Here is a 19,933-nt window from a genome sequence, read left to right on the forward strand (position 1 = left end):
TGTAGAATATGGAAAGTTTGGCAGTATATTTGTCAAGGTAACATATATAATTGATTAAAGGTACAAGACTACCGGTTAATATCCGCACGAGAAAAGCCATTGCAAATGTGCCATGCAAGTCCATTAATTACCGGTGAAATCACCTGACTGTTGAATGCAGGCATGCAAACATGCATGCGGAGTGTCGTACAGGTGCCAGATGTCAGCTTGTGGGATGGAATTCCATGCTTGCTGCACTTGGTCGGTCAATACAGTGATGGTTAATGCCGGTTGTGGTTGTTGTCCAATGATGTCTCGTACTTGCGCGATTGGGGACAGATCGGAAGATCAAGCAGGCCAAGGCAATGTGTCGATAATCTGTAGAGCACATTGGGTTACAACGGCGGCATGGGGGCGTGCATTATCCAGTTGGAAAACACTCCCCCCACTTCCCGGGAATGCTGTTCATGAATGGCAGCACAACAGGTCGAATCACCGGACGGACGTACACATCTGCAGTCAGGGTGCATGGAATAACTACAAGAGTGCTCCTGCTCTCACAGGAAATTTCTCCCCAGACCAGAACTCCCGGTCTAGGTCCAGTGTGTCACCGCCGCAGACAGGTAGAATGCAGGTGCTCACGTGGCTTCCTTCTAACTAACACACGGCCATCACTGGCGCCAAGGCAGCACTAACTTTCATCAGAAAGCACAACGGACCTCCACTCCATCCTCCAATGAGCTCTTGCTTGACACCACTGAAGTCGCAGACGGCGGTGGTTTGAGGTAAGTAAAATGCACGTTGCAGGGTATCTGGCTCGGAGCTGTCCTTCAAGTAACTGATTTCGAACAGTTTGTTGCGTTGCTGTGATGCCAACTGCTGCTCGAATTGCTGCTGCAGACGCAGTCTGCTGTGCCACAGCCATACTCCGAATACGGTGGTCCTCCATCTTGGTGGTGCCATTGGGATGTCCGAAGCCTGGTCTTCTTGTGAGCGTACCTTCTCATGATCACGTATGCACAGCAGAGACATTCCTGCCAAGTCATTCTGCAATAGTGCGGAAGGAAAATCCACCTTCATGTAGCCTTATTATATGGCCTCGTTCAATCGCAGTGAGCTGTTGATACTGGCCTCTTCATCGTCGTAAAGGCATTCTTGACCCACTCACAGTCACTCCGCCCAATCTCACAGGTAAATAATGCTCGCACAGTACAGCCCATATTTAAAGCATACCGGATGTGCAACGTCATGGGGCTGCTACTAGCGCCATGCTAATGCGATTTGCAGGAAATTTGAATCAGCGTCATCTTTCAGGTGTATAAACATGCCTACCAATGTTCGTTAATCTAGCACAATCCCTTTCTGGTGTTTGAATATTTTTTTCCGCCAGTGTATATTCTTGTATTGATGTTGACTACAGCAGCAAGGCACGCTAACTAAATTTGAGCATGGCAGATAATTACCCAAAATCCTACATTGTGAAGGAAAGGGAAGGGGCAAACAATTGACTCAGTTATGGTTACGTGATGCTCAGCAGACAAAACCTCGCTCGTTAGAATCATTAAAAATTTTCACTCGTCTTGCAAAACACTTGCAGACCAAGTTGCTCACAATCCAAGGTTTTACTGTAGTTGTATGATGTTTCATTTGTATTTCTTTAAATTTTGTATTTGTAGATGTTGTATGTGAAATCTTGTATATTCTGGTTAGATGGAAGAGAGGTGGCTTTAATCTTACCAGGCAAAATAAATGTAATCTAATCTGAAGAATGCTAGTCCACATCTGTGACTGCTGAAACACTGCTCTGAAGCTAATCAAACACTTGATATTGAACAAAACATACATATAAGAACATGTTACTTGTTCTTCTATTCCCCTCCCCCCAAACCAGCCGTATATTTACCTGCAGTGGCAGCACTCCCGAATATCACTCTGGCCTACCAGTGAAAGAACGGCCATTTGAGGAACCTGTAACCCCTTGAGGGTGTGCCCCCAGATGGCGGATAGTGGAAACCTACAAATAAGAAAGGTCATTTGAAATATATTTTAAATCTTGAAACTGCCAGCGTTTCACCCTAGCGTGACAGCGGGCTCATAGTTGATTGCCACACATTTCCAAGACATTATCCAGCTCTAGGGCTAAATGGTTAGCATGCTGACCTTTGGTCGTAGGAGTCCCGGGTTCGATTCCCGGCAGGGTCGGAAATTTTAACCATCATTGGTTAATTTCGCTGCCACGAGGGCTGGGTGTATGTCTCATCTTTATCATAATTTCATCCTCATCATGACATGCAGGTCGCCTACAGGCGTCAAATCAAAAGACCTGGGGAATTAACCAATTATGGTTAAATATTCCTGATCCCGACGGGAATCAGACCCGGGACCCCTGTGACCAAAGGCCAACACGCTAACTACTTAGCCGTGGAACCGGACAATTAAACAGATTATGTGATAACTAAAACATACGTATGCCAAACAAAGACAATATTGCAGGAATAATTATAACATTAAAATATATATAATAACAAAAATTATGGTTACGATCTTCTTGCCATAATATGATATCTTTAAGTTGACTTAGGACCTCAGACAAAGAAGTAAATCTCTACATTGAAATGTACAGTATATCTAAGGTCTGATGTAGAACAAGCACTGACTTGCTGGAGGAAGCAGGCAGGCCATGTAAACAAAGGAGTGGATAGGGAACAAGTGCTTGTACTGTACTTTCTTATTTCTTTACCTGAGGTCCTAAGTCACCTTAAAGACATCATGTTATGCAAGAAGGTCATAACCATAATTTTTGTTATTATATATATTTTAATGTTATAATTATTCCTGCAATACTGTCTTTGTCTGGTATACATATGTTTCAGTTATCACATAATCTGCTTAATTTTTATTTGGCTGAAGATGGTCACTAAGTGCTGAAACTAGTCCCAAAACTGATGTAATATTATTTACTTGATATATTATATAGAAAAGGTCCTCTTGTCAATTTATTTCTTATTTTCTCTCTGTAGCGGTTAAAAATATGGAGGGCCCAAGTGCAGGGTTGGGTGGTTTCTTGGAGCTCCTTTGGAATCAAAGAGGAGGTTAAGCTTGGCTGTAAATCTCCTGTCAAACTAAACTGACCACAAGGATACAACACATCTGAAAAACTCTCTTCAGATCAGAAGAGTTGACACAGGGATGCTTGGGATTGCCCACACTGCAGGCATACATATGGCCAGGGAAGAAGAAGAATGCACCCAACAACAAGCGAAATATGTTCTATATACTCTGCCTATCATTTTATACTGTTCTATTTACATTTCTGTCAATGAGGACAATCCAGGTTCCTGTGGCAAACTGCTTATGTTTTCACTAACACCTGTTGTTGGTTACTGTTTTAGGTAAGATCCTGCGTTTGATAGGATATGGCCATTCTCTGACCCTGTGCTTCCTGGCCTATGCATTACGCCTAGGACTAGTGTCCTTCATCACATCTCCATGGTGGGTCCTGCCAATCGAACTTTTTATGCAGGGGCCTTCGTATGCCATGTGCTACACCACCATCGTAGCTTATGCAAGTGCTGTTTCACCTCCTGGCACTTCAGCTACCATGCAGGGAATTGTTGCTGGCATGGATGATGGTTTCGGTAAGAATAAATCAATATTATAATTGCAGAAAGTGTGATACAGATTTGTACATTCTTAGTTGTTATAATATCTTTGTAAATCATGTGATCCCCTCTTCAGTGACTTTTAATCCCCACCTTGATGGTGAGTTTTCTGTAGATCTTCTCCCTTGGGATGGTCCCTGTTCGACTGTTCAACTCTAGGAATATTACTCTGAATCCAGACTTTTCCAATTATGTAGGTATTATATGCATGATGTTTGTGGGCACTGGCTTTGCAGGGAAATGAGGTATAGGAGGGAGAAGAGTACTGCTTTGGCATTCATTTATGCAATACCTCCAACCAACAGAGTGAAACAAATTGAGAAAAGTAGTAAGTCAACCTCTGAAAAGTCTGAAAAATATTTACTTCATACCTACATGTTAACTTTAAACATTTGGTATAAACGAAGAGAAATCTGGCTCCATGGCTAAATGGTTAACAATCTAGCCTTTCATTCAAGGGGTCACAGGTTTGATTCCTGGGTGGGTTGGAGATTTTTACTCTCATTATTTACTTCCTCTGGCTCAGTGTTTGTGCTGTCTTCATCATTAGAATTCATCTTAGGTAGAAACCCATCCTCACACATGCGCAGGTTGCCTATAGGGGGTCTGCTAGAAAGACCTGGACTAGGCCTCTGTGGGCATCACACAGGAAAAGAAATAGAGGCAATTGTAAAGTAGTGAGGTGCTTTAAATATTTGTCTCTATCTTGAATGCATTTTGCAGTCCCAAAAGAACACTTGCAGTGATGTGACAAAAGTGTACATGTATGTTCAGTCCGTCAGCGATTCCGCTGGTGGGATCCTCAACAGCTCTGCCATCAGCTGTCATAGATGGCCTAGGCATCACTGAAGAGGCGTACTAGGGAAATGAGGAGTGAGGTAGTTTCCTGTTGCTTTCCTCACCAAGCCAGAGTTGTTATTACATATCAGTCTGCCAAGCCCACTGAAATGCATACACCAACCGACCCTATGAGCAACATTTTCACACCATTCATAGCAGGGACTGGCTGCATAAGGAATGACATTACTAGCATCGCTCATACCTCAGTCACTTTCATATTGTCAAAGCCAAGGATAAGACAGAGACAGATCTATGAAAGTAACAAAATTGCTCTAGCCTATACCAGAAGACATAGTGCACTGTAAACACTAGGTCCTGCTAGCAAAGGCATAAAAGTGTACATAGCAAATCATAATTATGCTACCTCTGCTTACAAAGTTGACCAAAACCTACCAAAATTAATTAATTCATTAATTCATTCATTCATAGTATGGCTACAGTTCACTTGATCTCATATTTGAAGAATAAGAAATATTTCTAATTTCATTCTCTTCAAATACTTAAAAGAACAGACACTCCTGATTCTTTGTGTGCAGGTTATCTGGTTTGTGCATTATTATGTCACCTTAAAAATGAACACAAATTAAAAACATACTAAATGAATAATAAACTGAATGTCATGTACATTATTTTCTCCCACTTTTGAACTAGTCTTTCTGTAAATCGAGTCGTTAAGAAATGTTGCTTTCAAGACGGCAATAAAAATATTATGGTTATGATCTTCTTACATAATATGATATCTTTAAGTTGACGTAGGACCACAGGCAAAGAAGTAAATCTCTATAGTGAAATGTACAGTACAAGCACTTGTTCCCTATCCACTCCTTTGTTTACATGGCCTGCCTGCTTCCTCCAGCAAGTCGGTGCTTGTTCTACATCAGACATTAGATATACTGTCACACCGCAGTCAATGGCCAGACTTCCATTTCATGAACTGACCTGAATGAAACAGTTGGTCAAAACTGTTCTGAATACTTTGTTCATCGGTGAAAAATATTACATAGTAATAAAACAGACCTTTTTTCACATCTGGCCATCCAAATAGTATGGTAGTTTCTCTTTTCTGGAGTACAATAAATATCTTCCTTCATCCTGATCCTTTCTTCTCCATAACCTATCAATAAACAAAATTGTAAATTAACCGTGACAATGAATAGGGCAGTGTGATTGAAAAAGTCGAGAATACACACTCATTTCAAAATGTTTTTGGTTAGAATAATGCCTGGGTATTGCATAAGTCTACTACTGTTACTCTTATTGCCAGTACAGCAAGAATAGATAGATAGATTTATTTATCATCAACAGGTTAATTGCCCAATTAAAGATGATTCAATAAAACATAATATACAACAAATACACCTTAAATAACATTAATTTCCTAAAATAATAACCAAGTTCAAACTAAATCTAGAGACCTTTATATATGCATATTTACAACACAACACAACACCACAACACAACACAACAAAAATAAATAAATAAACAAAAATTAATTAATTAATTTACATACACATATTTACATATTTTACAGAGAGGGCTTTACATTTATGAGGTCATTAGGGCATGTCTGATTTTAAACAGGTGTGAGTGGAAAATTAATTAATCTATACTAATATTATAAAGAGGAAAAATTTGTATGTTTGTTTGTAACGAATAGACTCAAAAACTACTGAACCGATTTTAAAAATTTCTTCACCTATAGAAAGCTACATTGCCAGTGAGTAACATGGGCTTTATTTTATTTTCAAAACAATTCAAGGTGGGAGGCACGGGGGGGTGGGGGGGGGGAGAGAGATAAAATAATAGGCTAATATAGGCAAAATATCAAATTTGTCATATAAGGACGAGATAAAGCTCAATTTAATCCTCTTGATGCAAAGAACAAAACTCGGTAAGCCCTAGGGCCCAAAAACCATGTTTTAAGGCTCTAAAACCAATCGTTATGGAGATATTGGCACCACACTACCCCTGCTCTAGGAATCGGATAAAAGAAAAAACCGCTTTTAAAAAAAATTCTTTTTGCTAGTTGCTTTACGTCACACCGACATAGATACGTCTTATGGCGACAAACCAGGATTCTTTTTTGCTAGGGGTTTTACGTCGCACTGACACAGATAGGTCTTATGGCGACGATGGGAGAGGAAAGGCCTAGGAGTTGGAAGGAAGCGGACGTGGCCTTAATTAAGGTACAGCCCCAGCATTTGCCTGGTGTGAAAATGCGAAACCACGGAAAACCATTTTCAGGGCTGCCGATAGTGGGATTCGAACCTACTATCTCCCGGATGCAAGCTCACAGCCGCGCGCCTCTACGCGCACGGCCAACTCGCCCGGTAAACCAGGATTCTAGAGCAGCAAGATTATGTATGTACATTTGGGCATAGCTGCCAACCAAAATTGGTTCAAAAAAGACTTAATACTTGGAAAAAATATACTGTTGTGTAAGGCATTCATAGAACTCCTTTGGGCGGGTATGGGCAGGGGGCGAGGGGGGTGGTATAAAATAATCTAGAATATTATCGAATCCATAGTTTTCGTGGTCGCTGAAATGAATAGTGACACTCCGAATTTTTTAAAGTTCATGTTCAGCCCCATTTGGGTGAGGAGGGAGTGAGATATAAAAATAATCGAAAACAGTGTCAAATCTACAGTTTTCTGGGTCACTGAGATGAATGGTGACGATCCATATTTTTTATCTCTTAGGGGTGGGGGGCAAGAAGGGGAGAGTCTCATCGACAGTTGAAATCCTGTACACAGTATCTATAGTGCGACGGCAAAATACATATAGTTATCACTTATTAATTTTTGTCAGGATCAAATACTTCCCAGTGGATTCAAGTTTCCATAAGGACGAAGTTTTACTCGAAAATTAAATAATCTAAAACTTGAAATCAAACCCATCTAAACAATTCTAAAACTACATAATAGATCGTAACATATCAATCTGCAAGTCAAAAAGGAATTCTACAAAAATTCACATCACACATAACTAACTGGTAATGGAAATCTTGAAGGTAAATATTCAGAAACTATCCAGGCAATGCCGGGTACTACAACTAATAAATAAATTGGTTGGTTGGTTGGTTGGTTGGTTGGTTGGTTGGTTGAACCATCTTCTTAAATAATTGACATTATTAAACTACATCTAGAAACATTAACACACATGTATTTGCATATTTTACAGAGACGGCCTTACATTCGTGAGGTCATTAGGGCATGTCTGATTTTAAACGGGTGTGAGTGCAAAAGATTTGATAGCATCTGATGATGTTCTTTCAAGAACAAAACATATCATTCCTTGTTTAGTGGTGTGTGTTTCGTTTATTAAATGTATGTTGCAGTGTTATAGGTTTTGTAATTAGGATAATTAGAACTTTAAAGTTCCATTATTTTTTTAAGCATTCTTGTACTAGTGGTCAGTAGCGGCAATTGGGAAATAGAAGTAGGGGGGCAAAAAATTGTAAAGACAACAAAGTACCCTTGTTTGTGGGATATAGCGTGGGGGGGGGGGGGGGGTATATACGTTTTCATTAAAACTAGAAAAGAAAGCTACTAAATGGAATTTCGACAGTGAGGGATTCTCAGCCTAACAACTTAACTGTATTGATAATATTTATTTGAGATTTTGATTCAATACTATACAATAAAACTTTCACGAGAGGAACAATATTACACATGTATTACAATTAAATAGACGTAGGCTGAATTATACAATTAAAAACCATTTAGTACTTGACTAAAAACTAAAAAAACTAAAAAAACTAACAGACCCTAAAGAGACTGCCAGACTAACGAATACGCGCGTACCCTTCCTCACAGCACATAAAAAGTCTCCACTGGCGTTATACAAATCGGTTAACCGTGTGAACGACTTTGTTGCGTATTTCTGCTAATAATTTTGTTATTAATTAATTAAAGCAAATAATCTATATATATATAAAATAACTTGTCCTGACTGACTGACTGATTCATCATCGCCGAGCCAAAACTAGTGGACATAAAGAAATGAAATTTTGGGGATATATTCATATTAAGATGTAGGTGCTCGCTAAGAGAGGATTTTTGGATATTCCTTCTCTAAGGGGGTGAAAAGGGGGGTGAAATTTTAAAATGAGTGTATCTATATCTCAAAACTTTAAAGGTTTACAGATGTAAAAATTGGTATTTAGAATCTTCTTTAAAAATAAGGAAACACGTATTTTTTTGTTTTCAGAAAATTCCAATAGGAGGGGTGAAAAGGGTGAAAATGGGGAAAAATGGGTTGAATGCCTTTAATCAGGATACCGGTACTTATATCTCAGAAACTGAATATATTACAGACCTGAAAATTGGTACTTTTGATCTCTTTTAAAAATAAAGAAACACGTATTTTTTTGTTTTTGGAAAATCCAATAAATGGGAGGGTGAAAAGGGGGTGAATTTTTAAAATGAGTGAATCTATATCTCCAAACTTTTAAAGTTTGCAGATGTAAAAATTGGCATTTAGAATCTTCATTAAAAATAAAGAAACACGTATTTTTTCGTTTTCGGAAAATCGCAATAGGAGGAGTGAAAAGGGGTGAAAAAAGGGTTAAATGCCTTTAATGAGGCTACTTATATCTCAGAAACTGAAGATATTACTGACCTGAAAATTGGTGTTTGGGATCTCCTTTAAAAATAGAGAAACACGTATTTTTTGTTTCTGGAAAATCCAATTAAGAGGGGGGTGAAAAGGGGGTAATATTTTAAAATGAGTATCTATATCTCAAAACTTTTAAAGGTTATAGATGTGAAAATTAGTATTTAGAATCTCCTTTAAAAATAAAGAAACATGTATATTTTTTTTCGGAAAATCCTAATAGGAAGGGTGGAAAAGTCTGAAAAATTTGTCCTACGCCTTTCATGAGTCTACTTATATTTCAGAACCTGAATATATTACAGATCTGAAAATTGGTGTTTGGGATCTCCTTTAAAAATAGAGAAACACGTATTTTTTGTTTCTGGAAAATCCAATTAAGAGGGGGGTGAAAAGGGGGTAATATTTTAAAATGAGTATCTATATCTCAAAACTTTTAAAGGTTATAGATGTAAAAATTGGTATTTAGAATCTCTTTCAAAAATAAAGAAACACGTATTCTTTTGTTTCCGGAAAATCCCAATAGGTAGGGTGTATAAGGGTGAATAATGGGTTGAATGTCTTAAATGAGGCTACTTATATTTCAGAACCTGAAGATATTACAGACCTGAAAATTGGTATTTGGAATCTACTTTAAAAGTAAAGAAACACGTATTTTTTCCTTTTTTGAAAATTCCAAATATTGGAGGATGAAAAGGAGGGGGGGGTGAATTTTTTAAAATGAGTGTGTCTACATCTTAGAACTTTAAAATTTACAGATGTAAAAATTGGTAGTTAGAATCTCCTCTAGAAATAAAGGAACACGTATTTTTTTGTTTGCTGTAAATCGCAATAGGTGGGGTGTAAAAGGGTGAAAAATGGGTTGAATGACTTTAATGAGGATACCTATATCTCAGAAACGAACGATATTACAGAACTGAAAATTTGTATATGGGATCTCCTTTATAAATAAAGAAACACGTATTTTTTAGTTTTTGGAAAATCCAATTAATGGCGGTTAAACAGGAGTGACAAATTGGGGTGAATTTTTTGAAAGACTATATCTACAGAATATCTTGGAAACGTAAAATGTTACAGACGTAAAAAGTGGGTGTTTGGAATCTCCTGTAAATGTAAAGAAACATAGGTGATTTGTTTTTGGAAACTCCACTTAAGGGGAACTCAAAAGGGGAGAAATTTTAAAATGAGAATTTTTACAGTATATCTAAAAAAACTTAGCATGTTACAGAAGAGAAAAATGGTATTTTTATCTCTATTAAACATAAAGAAACGTGTATTTTTAGTTTTCGGAAATGCCACTTGGGTGGAGGGCGGGGGGTAAATGTGACTGAAAATGGTGTTGAATTCTTTTAATTACGCTACTGATATCTCAAAAATGAAGGAATTACAGACGTGAAATTTGATATTTGCAATCTGCTTTAAAAGTAAAGAAACACGTATTCTCGGAAAATCCAATGAGGGTGAGTGTGTGTGTGTATGTGTGTGTGTGTGTGTGTGTGTGTGTGTGTGTGTGTGTGTGTGTGTGTGTGTGTGTGTGAAATAATTGAAAATTTAATTGACTTAATTGTATGAGAATACATACATCTGATACAAACTAAAGCTGTTACAGACGTGAAAATTCGTATTTAGATCTCCTTTAAAAACAAAGAAAAACGCGTTTTTGGGAGGAAACCATCTTGGAGGGCGGGAGTGTAAAGGAGTTGAATTCCTTTCATGAGGACACATAAATCAAAAACTGAAGAAGTTAGAGTCGTGATAATCGGTATTTAGAAGATCCTTTACTATTAAAGAAACACGTATTTTTTGCGGGAATATTCACTTAATGGGGGTGGGGGGGGTGGTGTGGGGGAGTAGTGTGAAATGAAGTGAAAAAATAAATTATTTTTATGGGGATACTTATATCTCAAAACTGAAGGTAATAGACGTGAACATTGGTGTTTGGAATCTCCTTTAAACATAAAGAAACAAGCCTTCTTTTAATTTTTTTTGGGAGGGGAGTGGGTGGCGGTAAATAAACTTAACGGTGGTGGGGTGTAGAAGGAGGTGAAACCTATTGATTTTACTGTTCTTAATGTACTTATAAGGATCCTCCGTTGCTCAGGCGGCAGCGCGCCGGCCTCTCACAGCTGGGTTCCGTGGTTCAAATCCCGGTCACTACATGTGTCATTCGTGCTGGACAAAACGGAGGCGGGACAGGTTTTTCTCCGGATACTCCGGTTTTCCCTGTCATCAGCCATTACAGCAACACATAATAATAATAATAATAATAATAATAATAATAATAATAATAATAATAATAATAATAATGTTCCGGACCGTCGTCTGTTGTGCGGACTGCGCTGGAAACGGCTCCTGGACTGGTAATGACTAAAAATGCAGTCCGGCCGCGGGTTTAGTGCCGCCAAGGCACCAATATGACACCACGCCGGTTCTCCTGAAGGATTTTATCCATATTAAAAATGATTATAGGAAAATATGGCAAAGATTTAGGGACCCAACTGACCGGGAGGAATACCTGAGCCTAGCCCGGGAAGTACGAAATCGATTGCTGGAAAGGAAGATTGAAAAATGGGAGGAAACATGCCGAAATCTAATAGAAAACGAGTCAGATCGGGAATTTTGGTGGATTCTCGCCGAAAACGAGTCAGATCGCGAATTTCGGCGGATTATATATCTAAAACAATAAGCATTCAATTATAAATTTCAGTATAGTACCGTAGCGAAGCACGGGTATCTTGCTAGTTAGCTGATAAAACAACAGGGCTTGTACAAAATTGCTTGTTTTAATAATTCCTGTAATTCCTTGTTTCATCCAGCTAAAATGAAATACAAATGCAAAGTTTTCTCCACAAAGTAGGGGGGCAACTGCCCCCCCTCGCCCCCCCTTAATCGCCACTACTGCTAGTGGTAGTAATAATAGGCCTACTAATAATTTCTAAACCTGCTATTTTTTCCAGGTTATGCTGTGGGCAGTATGGTCGGAGGAGTGTTGTATAAGTGGGTTGGAGGAAGGACAGCATTCAAACTGTTTGCTGGCACTGCTCTCACCTGCAGTATAGCTCACCTAATCGTGTACGAGTTGTTTCTCAAGAAGACAATGATCCCTGCAGGCAAGTGCCACCTTTAACATTTCTAACGGTAACTCCATGGTTCGTCTTAAGGCTAGTACACACCAAGCGACAAAGTTGCGGAACACGTGTATCGCGACAAGTTCCAGGGGTGTCCTGTGAAATTTTTTCCGTGTTTGGGACTGTCGCGATACAAAAGTTGCATGTCGCAGGTCTCCCATTTGAAATGGGATACATGATACAAATGTTGCGCAACATGTAGTCTGGAAGTCCCGGGACACGCCGATGCCAGTGTGCAGATAGCCGCCACGTGTTGGTGTAGTGTTTCATGTTCTGTTGTTCTGCGATGGAAACTACTCTAAAAATCATTGAGGATTTACACACCCTCCCTTGTCTTTGGGATGTTATGTCTACCGAGTTTAAAAACAGAGACAAAAGGAGGGAAGCAATGGAGTCTCTGGCTAAAAAGTTCACTATGTCCATTCACGAGATGGAGAAAAAGATTCACAACATTAACAGCACATAAATCAATTTCTTGCGCCATTTTGCGCCGATTCCTGTGGTGCAACTGGCTCTATAGATGTGGACGCGGGACAATGTATCGCAAGAGTCTAGGGACAGTGTCTCGCAACTGTCCCCATACAATGTCCCATGACTTTGTCGCTAGGTGTGTACTAGTCTTTAGGACAAATTGATCATTGAGTTAACGTACCACTAGTAATATATTAAAATTCAAATAGAAGAAAAGTGATTAAAATGTAAAAGTGGTTATTTATATAATTGTTGCACTTGCAAAAACGCTATATAATAATATTTTTGGAGAAATACTGATCCGCAATGCATGTACCATGAAGAGTGACAATTCCTTGGCAATATTCACACAGTATTGAACCTTAGATGACAGAACCTTACCAGCCGAAGTTCCAAGCTAAAATATTTCACATAGTGGTTTTTGCAGGCGCAGTGACGATATTTTTTTGTAATACGTGAACATTTTAAAATTAATGTGGCCTGATAATTTCTTCTGCTGGGCCTTTCCCCAACTACTTGGGGTCAGCACTATAAGTAGATTAAGTCCAGTTTTACAGCCGGATGACTTTCCTAACGCGAACCCTATGTGGAGGAATGTATTCGCTCCTGCATATTTCTATTGCTATTTGCTTTACGTCGCACCGACACAGATATGTCTTATGGCGACGATGGGAGAGGAAAGGCCTAGGAATTGGAAGGAAGCAGCCATGGCCTTAATTAAGGTACAGCCCCGGCATTTGCCTGGTGTGAAAATGGTAAACCACGGAAAACCATCTTCAGGGCTGCCGACAGTGGGGCTCGAACCCACTATCTTCCGATTACTGGATATTGGCCGCACTTAAGCGACTGCAGCTATATCGAGCTCGGTACTGCATATTTCTGTGGTGTTTTGTAGTGTGATGTTTCGTATATAAATTATGTATTATTAAGCTGAACTCAAACACCCAGCTCCTGAATTAGAGGAATTAATCACACATGGTTAAAATCTGCACTCTAGCTGGCAATTGAACCTAGGTCCCTCTGAACCAAAGACCGTTACAGTGACTATTCAGCCAATGAACCAGATAGTATTTACTACATAGGATTTGACATTTGTAGTATTTCAAGTTGCCAGCCCAGCAGTGTAGGGGTAGCATGCCTGCCTCTTACCCAGAGACTCAATTCCTGGCCAGATCATAAGGGGGATAGAAATGGCAGTCAAGGACAAACATAAAAATACAAAAGAGAAAGACAATCCCCATATCTTCACATAGTGCTCTCCTCAAATAGACACTCTCCAATTCTTTTACATCCATTTCTTCTCAGCCCCCAATGAGGTCATTTCTGTTTCATCATGGGGGCAAGTTTCAACACACATTGAAGGGCCATCTTGACAGATATTCAGTCTAATGTAGGAACTGATGGATACTAACATGAATACAGGGAGTAAAAATTAGGAACATACCACACTAAAGGAGAAAAGAAACCTAATGGTGTTTGTTATGTGTTATATTTTAGATAACTAACAGTTCTTACTATAAAAACTCGAACCCACATGTGTGAATTTTCATCAATTTTATGCTTAGTCATTTAATTTATAATTCCTATATGAGCATGATGAATTTATCTGTAGTGATTAAAATTTGTTTCATACTGTAGACCAGTGTTATTAATTTGATCTTAGGGCCAATTTGAATACATTGAAGTTATTCTGTTATTTTTGTGGTTTTCTGAGGGCCATATGCTGTTTGATTTTTGTTGTTTCCAACCTTTTTTGATTCAGTGTTCTATATTCATTTAGGCAAGGCTCAGGCTGAGTACCGATCTCCAGCGGAGGCAGCGCAGATGACACAAACTGGCAGCGTGTCACCTGAAAAAGTGTAATATTGACCACAGCCTGCTGAAACTGCAGCGAATTGTCTTCAAGCATCACAGAACAGACTGTTATTTCAATTATGAACCTTATTTTCATAATGATTTATTGAACTGTGACTTGAGCCAGAGAAGCAATTAACTTGTTTTTATATATTGTAATAAAAATGTCAGAATATATGAATTATTGTATATGTTTCTTGATTGATTAACACACCAATTATCTTGATGCAAAGAGGGTATTAATACTTATTTGTCAGTACACAAAATACAATTGAACAATATGAATATTAACATCACTCCACGGCCTGATACCATACTCTATCATACGACGGCTGTTTCTTGAAATGGAAATGGCGTATGGCTTTTAGTGCCGGGAGTGTCCGAGGATAAGTTCGGCTCGCCAGATGCAGGTCTTTTGATCTGACATCCTAGGTAACCTGTGCGTCGTGATGAGGATGAAATTATGATGAAGACGACACATACATCCAGCCCCCGTGCCAGCAAAATTAACCACTGATAGTTAAAATTCCCGACCCTGCCGGGAATCGAACCCGGGACCCCTGTGACCAAAGGCCAGCATGCTAACCATTTAGCCATGGAGCTGGGCGGCTGTTTCTTTATTAGTGGAAACTATTAATTACAACCAAAACAAAAGAAGTACCACTATAAAGTATCTACAGTCCCTCCGTTAAGTCCCCAGCATTGTGTAGAACCCACTGCCAGTGTTGTGGAAGCCATAGTGTCCCTGTAGCAGCACCTCTTCCCTGGTTGGTACAAATGGAATGATTATCTCCTACAGAACTTCAGAACTGTTTAGAAGTGGATGCTATAAAGCATTTCCTTCATATTTATTATCAAATTAAAAATCATAGGTTGTATCCGTTCCCAGCAACCCACCAATAAACTGTATGTCCTTATCACTAACACCAGGGTAACCCGGTCAAGATACAGTATATTGGCCACACGCTGATTTTCTTTCTACTAAATATGTTGCAAAATAGCTTTATTGCAATAAACCTGTCTCATAACTTGCGACGCACGCTTGAATGAACACGATTGCCTGTCGCAGCATGTAAATAGCTCACGAACAACCTGTTATGAGATTTACTACTGGTATATTAAATTCCAGGGGCTGCCCGACCGAGGCGGTAAAGGCGTGCTCGGTTCGCCCGGAAGGACGTGGGATTGAATCCCAGTCAGGAAGTCGTAAAATTTAAGAAACAAGATTTCCACTTCCGGAGGTGCATATGGCCCTGAGGTTCACTCAGTCTACACCAAAAATGAGTACCAGGTTAATTCCTGGGGGCAAAGGCAGCCACGTGTAGAGCTAACTACCCTACCCCATCATGTGCCGCGGTTAACAATGGTGGAAGCCTTTACCTTCCACTCCTCCAAGGGCCTTCATGGCCTGTATGGAGATGTCTTTGTCTTTATATTAAATTCCATGCTCTAAGAGTTGAGGTCGTTTTATGACCTAATCAGTCTCTTAAAGAGCCAGTAAACATAAGGGAATCTAAGGACCATGGAGGGTTTATAACTAATGGCACTTTTTATCCAGAACGCTGAGGTGGATGTCCCTGTCAGTGAGAAGTACACTCCTTGCCCATAAAACAAGTGGTTGTACATCACTATCCAGTCTGTCACAATAAGCTCCCCCCGCTTCCCTTCTTGCCACTTCACCATGCACCGCCAAGGGAAAATGCGCTAGAAACTGTCGATGAACTTCAGGTAGGTCCACTAGCTAGTTTTGTTCTTTACTTTACAGCAATATTGGTCATTGTTAAATTGGAAAATGCTTTTAAAGGAGCTTGTGTACTTTGAATTCAAAATACTTGCTAGAGATTATACACAGATCTGAATTAAAATAAAATACTCACCATCAGCAGGTGTATGCTATTTTTGAAATTTCGTGAGCGGACTTAACAGATATCTGAGCTTGAATGTCCCTCCGTATCTTCTTTGCTCTGAAGAAGAATCAACACTTCAAGTGAAATGGCATATGGCTTTTAGTGCCGGGAGTGTCTGAGGACATTTTTGGCTTGCCAGGTGCCGGTCTTTTGATTTGACACTCATAGGCAACCTGCGCATCGTGATGAGGATGAAAATTATGATGATAACGACACATACACCCAGCCCCCACGCCAAAGAAATTAACCAACGATGGTTAAAATTCCTGACCCTGCCGGGAATCGAACCCAGGACCCCAGTGACGAAAGGCCAGCATGTTAACCATTTAGCCACGGAGCTCGACAATACTATGAGTAATGAGATCCTTCTGTTTCAGCAGGCTGAATAATGCCTAATAGTGGGTATTTTACTGTATCCCAATCTACTGTACATCCTGGAACAGAATGGAATAATTATTATTTAACAAATACTTGCAGTGCCTTTGCTGGCGGGACCTAGTGTTTACAGTGCACTATGTCTTTTGGTATGGGCTAGAGCAATTTTGGTACTTTCATTGATCTGTCTCAGCTTTATCCTTGCCTTTGACAAAACGAAAGTGACTGAGGTATGAGTGATACTAGTAATGCCATTCCTTCTGCAGCCAGTCCCTGCTATGCAGTGGCGGCTCGTGAAAAAATCGTCCTACGTGCTACAAAAAACAAGCTAAATACGCTGTTTTAAATCTGCATATTACCATGATGAACAACGCATACTTCAAACTTGGTAATAATAATAATAATAATAATAATAATAATAATAATAATAATAATAATAATAATAACAATACAACTTTTCTCACAATTTATAACTCAGAACAAACAAAAACAACATTAATTTGGAAGCAGATGAATTCTTCGACAACTGTCTACGAGATAAATAATTAATTTGAGAAATATTGTTTTTACTAACCTAATGGCGCAACTTACATCAGTGCAAATAGAATCGTGGGAATATAGATCCCCACTAAGAACACTAATTTAATTTCACTTTATATACACTGCAGTGGATAAATAATTTGATAAATCTCCGTATAAACTTGAGCACTAACACAATGACAGAAAAAACACGCACCAGTAATATAACCGCGAGTTTAAAAACCGCACAAAGCAACTGAAAGAGCTGCCAACTGATTCATTGAGACCTCCCCTATTACCAGAGTAAATGTCCGGCTCCATGGCTAAATGGTTAGCGCGCTGGCCTTTGGTCACAGGGATCCCGGGTTCAATTCCTGGCTGGGTCTGGAATTTTAACCATCATTGGGTGTATGTGTTGTCTTCATCATCATTTCATCCTCATCACGACTCACAGGTCGCCTACGGGCGTCAAATCAAAAGACCTGCATCTGGCGAGTCAAACATGTCCTCGGATACTTCCGGCACTAAAAGCCATACGCTATTTCATTTCACCACAGTAAATTACATTGTAATGCGGGATCACATTTAGGGTCACTCAAAGATTCTTTGACTCACCTTCGAATTCCTTATTTTTGACACAAAAGGAAGATGGATATTTTAATAAGCATGTGTGAGATAGACTGCCTCCGCTTACGCTTTACTTTCGAGCCCAGACGATGCTACTCTCTAGTGGCAGACTCGCTTACCACGTTCAACATCACACGGCCGACTTGATGCGTCGCAGCGAGGGATCCAGTCGGCCGTGAACATCAAGGTAGCAGGAGACATCGAGTACTTCTACCCCCTTGCGGGAGAGGAAGTAACTATAGACGGGATCAGTGAAAGTTGATCCCAGTTTATGGTATACTCCGCCGGCTAGGGGGAGTGTTGCGAGCTTGGCTGCGCCTGCGTATTGCTTCCTCCAGGCTACAGGCAAGGGCTCACTTCACATGAGCACGAGCCTTGTTCCCCGGGAGAACGGCGCTAGGTGTTCGACAGATCTCGTCCTGATTTTCACAAAACACAAATTCATATCGTACTCAAAACGAAAAGGCACCAGGATAATTTTACTGTACATAAATAATATTCCTTACAGTTTCAAGCTACATGCTGGAGCCCGGTAGCACGTACTGACCGGCCGCCACTGCTGCTATGAATGGTGTGAAAATATTGCTCATAGGGTCGGTTAGTGCATGCATTTCAGTGGGCTTGGCAGGCTGATATGTAATAGCAACTTCTAGCTCGGTGAGGAAAGCAACAGGAAACTACCTCACTCCTCATTTCCCTAGTACGCCTCTTCAGTGATGCCTAGGCCATCTATGACAGCTGATGGCAGAGCTGTTGAGGATCCCACCAGCAGAATCGCTGACGGACTGAACATACAGTACATACATACATACAAATACTTGCAACACTCCCACTGCTTGATATCAAGCATGTGACAATACTGACACCATATTAGTCTTTCGACGTGGATAGAAATGCGGTTGAACATACTTCATGCCTACAGCTTGTGTACCTATGTATATATTTCACGCAAACACATCAAAGGTTCTTAGTGACAGAAAGATAGGACAGGGCTAGGGTTGGGAAGGTAGCGGCCATGGCCTTAATTAATGTACAGCCCCAGCATATGCCTGGTATGAAAATAGGAAACCATGGTAACCATGATAAACAATATTCAGGGCTGCTGGCGGTGGGATTCAAAACCACTAGTTCTCAAATGCGGCTCACAGCTGCGCAACCCTAACCAAACCATCCACATGTTCTTCTTCTTCTTCTTCTTTTCTAGCCTATTTCAATCCACTACTGGATATAGGCCTCTTCCATGTGCTTCCATCGTCTTCGGTCTTGAGCCACTTGGAACCAGCGTGTTCCAGCCAACAGCTTTATGTCGTCGAGCCATCTCTTCAGGGGTCTTCCAATGCCTCTCTTGTGTCCCCATGGTCTCCAGTGAACAATCCTAGAGGTCCACCTGTTGTAGTCTTGTCGAGCTACGTGTCCTACCCATTGCCATTTTAGTTTTGCTACTATCTCTAGGATGTCTGTTACATTAGTTCTTCTCCTGATGTCCTCTGAACGGATCTTATCCCTAAGGCTGATCCCTAGCATCTGTCGCTCCATGGCTCGTTGTGTTTGCTGAAGCTTGCGAGCACTTTCCTTCGTCAGAGTCATCGTTTCCAGACCGTAAGTTGTAACTGGCAGCACGCACGTATTATAAACCTTGGTCTTCAGGTTAAATGGAACATCCTTGTTAGTGAGGATGAATCTTAGTTTTCGGAATGCAGTCCAACTCATACCTATTCTGCGAGGAATTTCTGCATGTTGGTTGTTTTTTCCAAGTTTTATCTTGTGTCCGAGATAGATGTACTCATCGACAGCTTCTATATATTGGTTTCCCATTTTAAGTGGTCGACTCTCTGGGCTTAGTATTTTCGTTTTATTAATGTTCATTTCCAAACCAATCTTAGCAGAAGCAGTTTTTAATTCTTGGATCATGCTTTCTAGCTCATCTAGATTTTCACTTATGAGCACAATGTCATCGGC

At 40.0% G+C, this 19,933-nt stretch overlaps 1 protein-coding gene across 1 annotated transcript in view; it reads left to right on the forward strand.

Annotated features, from left to right (window-relative positions):
• LOC136857145 (major facilitator superfamily domain-containing protein 6) overlaps positions 1-14,737 on the forward strand; it is a 174,242-nt gene extending 159,505 nt beyond the window's left edge. Inside the window, exons 8-10 of the mRNA XM_067135562.2 lie at positions 3,372-3,617; positions 12,051-12,203; positions 14,473-14,737. Coding sequence (XP_066991663.2) covers positions 3,372-3,617; positions 12,051-12,203; positions 14,473-14,555 — 482 coding nt within the window. The 3' untranslated portion in view covers positions 14,556-14,737. The remainder of the gene's footprint in view (positions 1-3,371; positions 3,618-12,050; positions 12,204-14,472) is intronic.
• The last annotated feature ends 5,196 nt before the right edge of the window (positions 14,738-19,933 follow it).

The sequence above is a fragment of the Anabrus simplex genome, chromosome 1 (assembly GCF_040414725.1).
Source record: "Anabrus simplex isolate iqAnaSimp1 chromosome 1, ASM4041472v1, whole genome shotgun sequence".
Taxonomy (NCBI): Eukaryota; Metazoa; Arthropoda; class Insecta; order Orthoptera; family Tettigoniidae; genus Anabrus; species Anabrus simplex.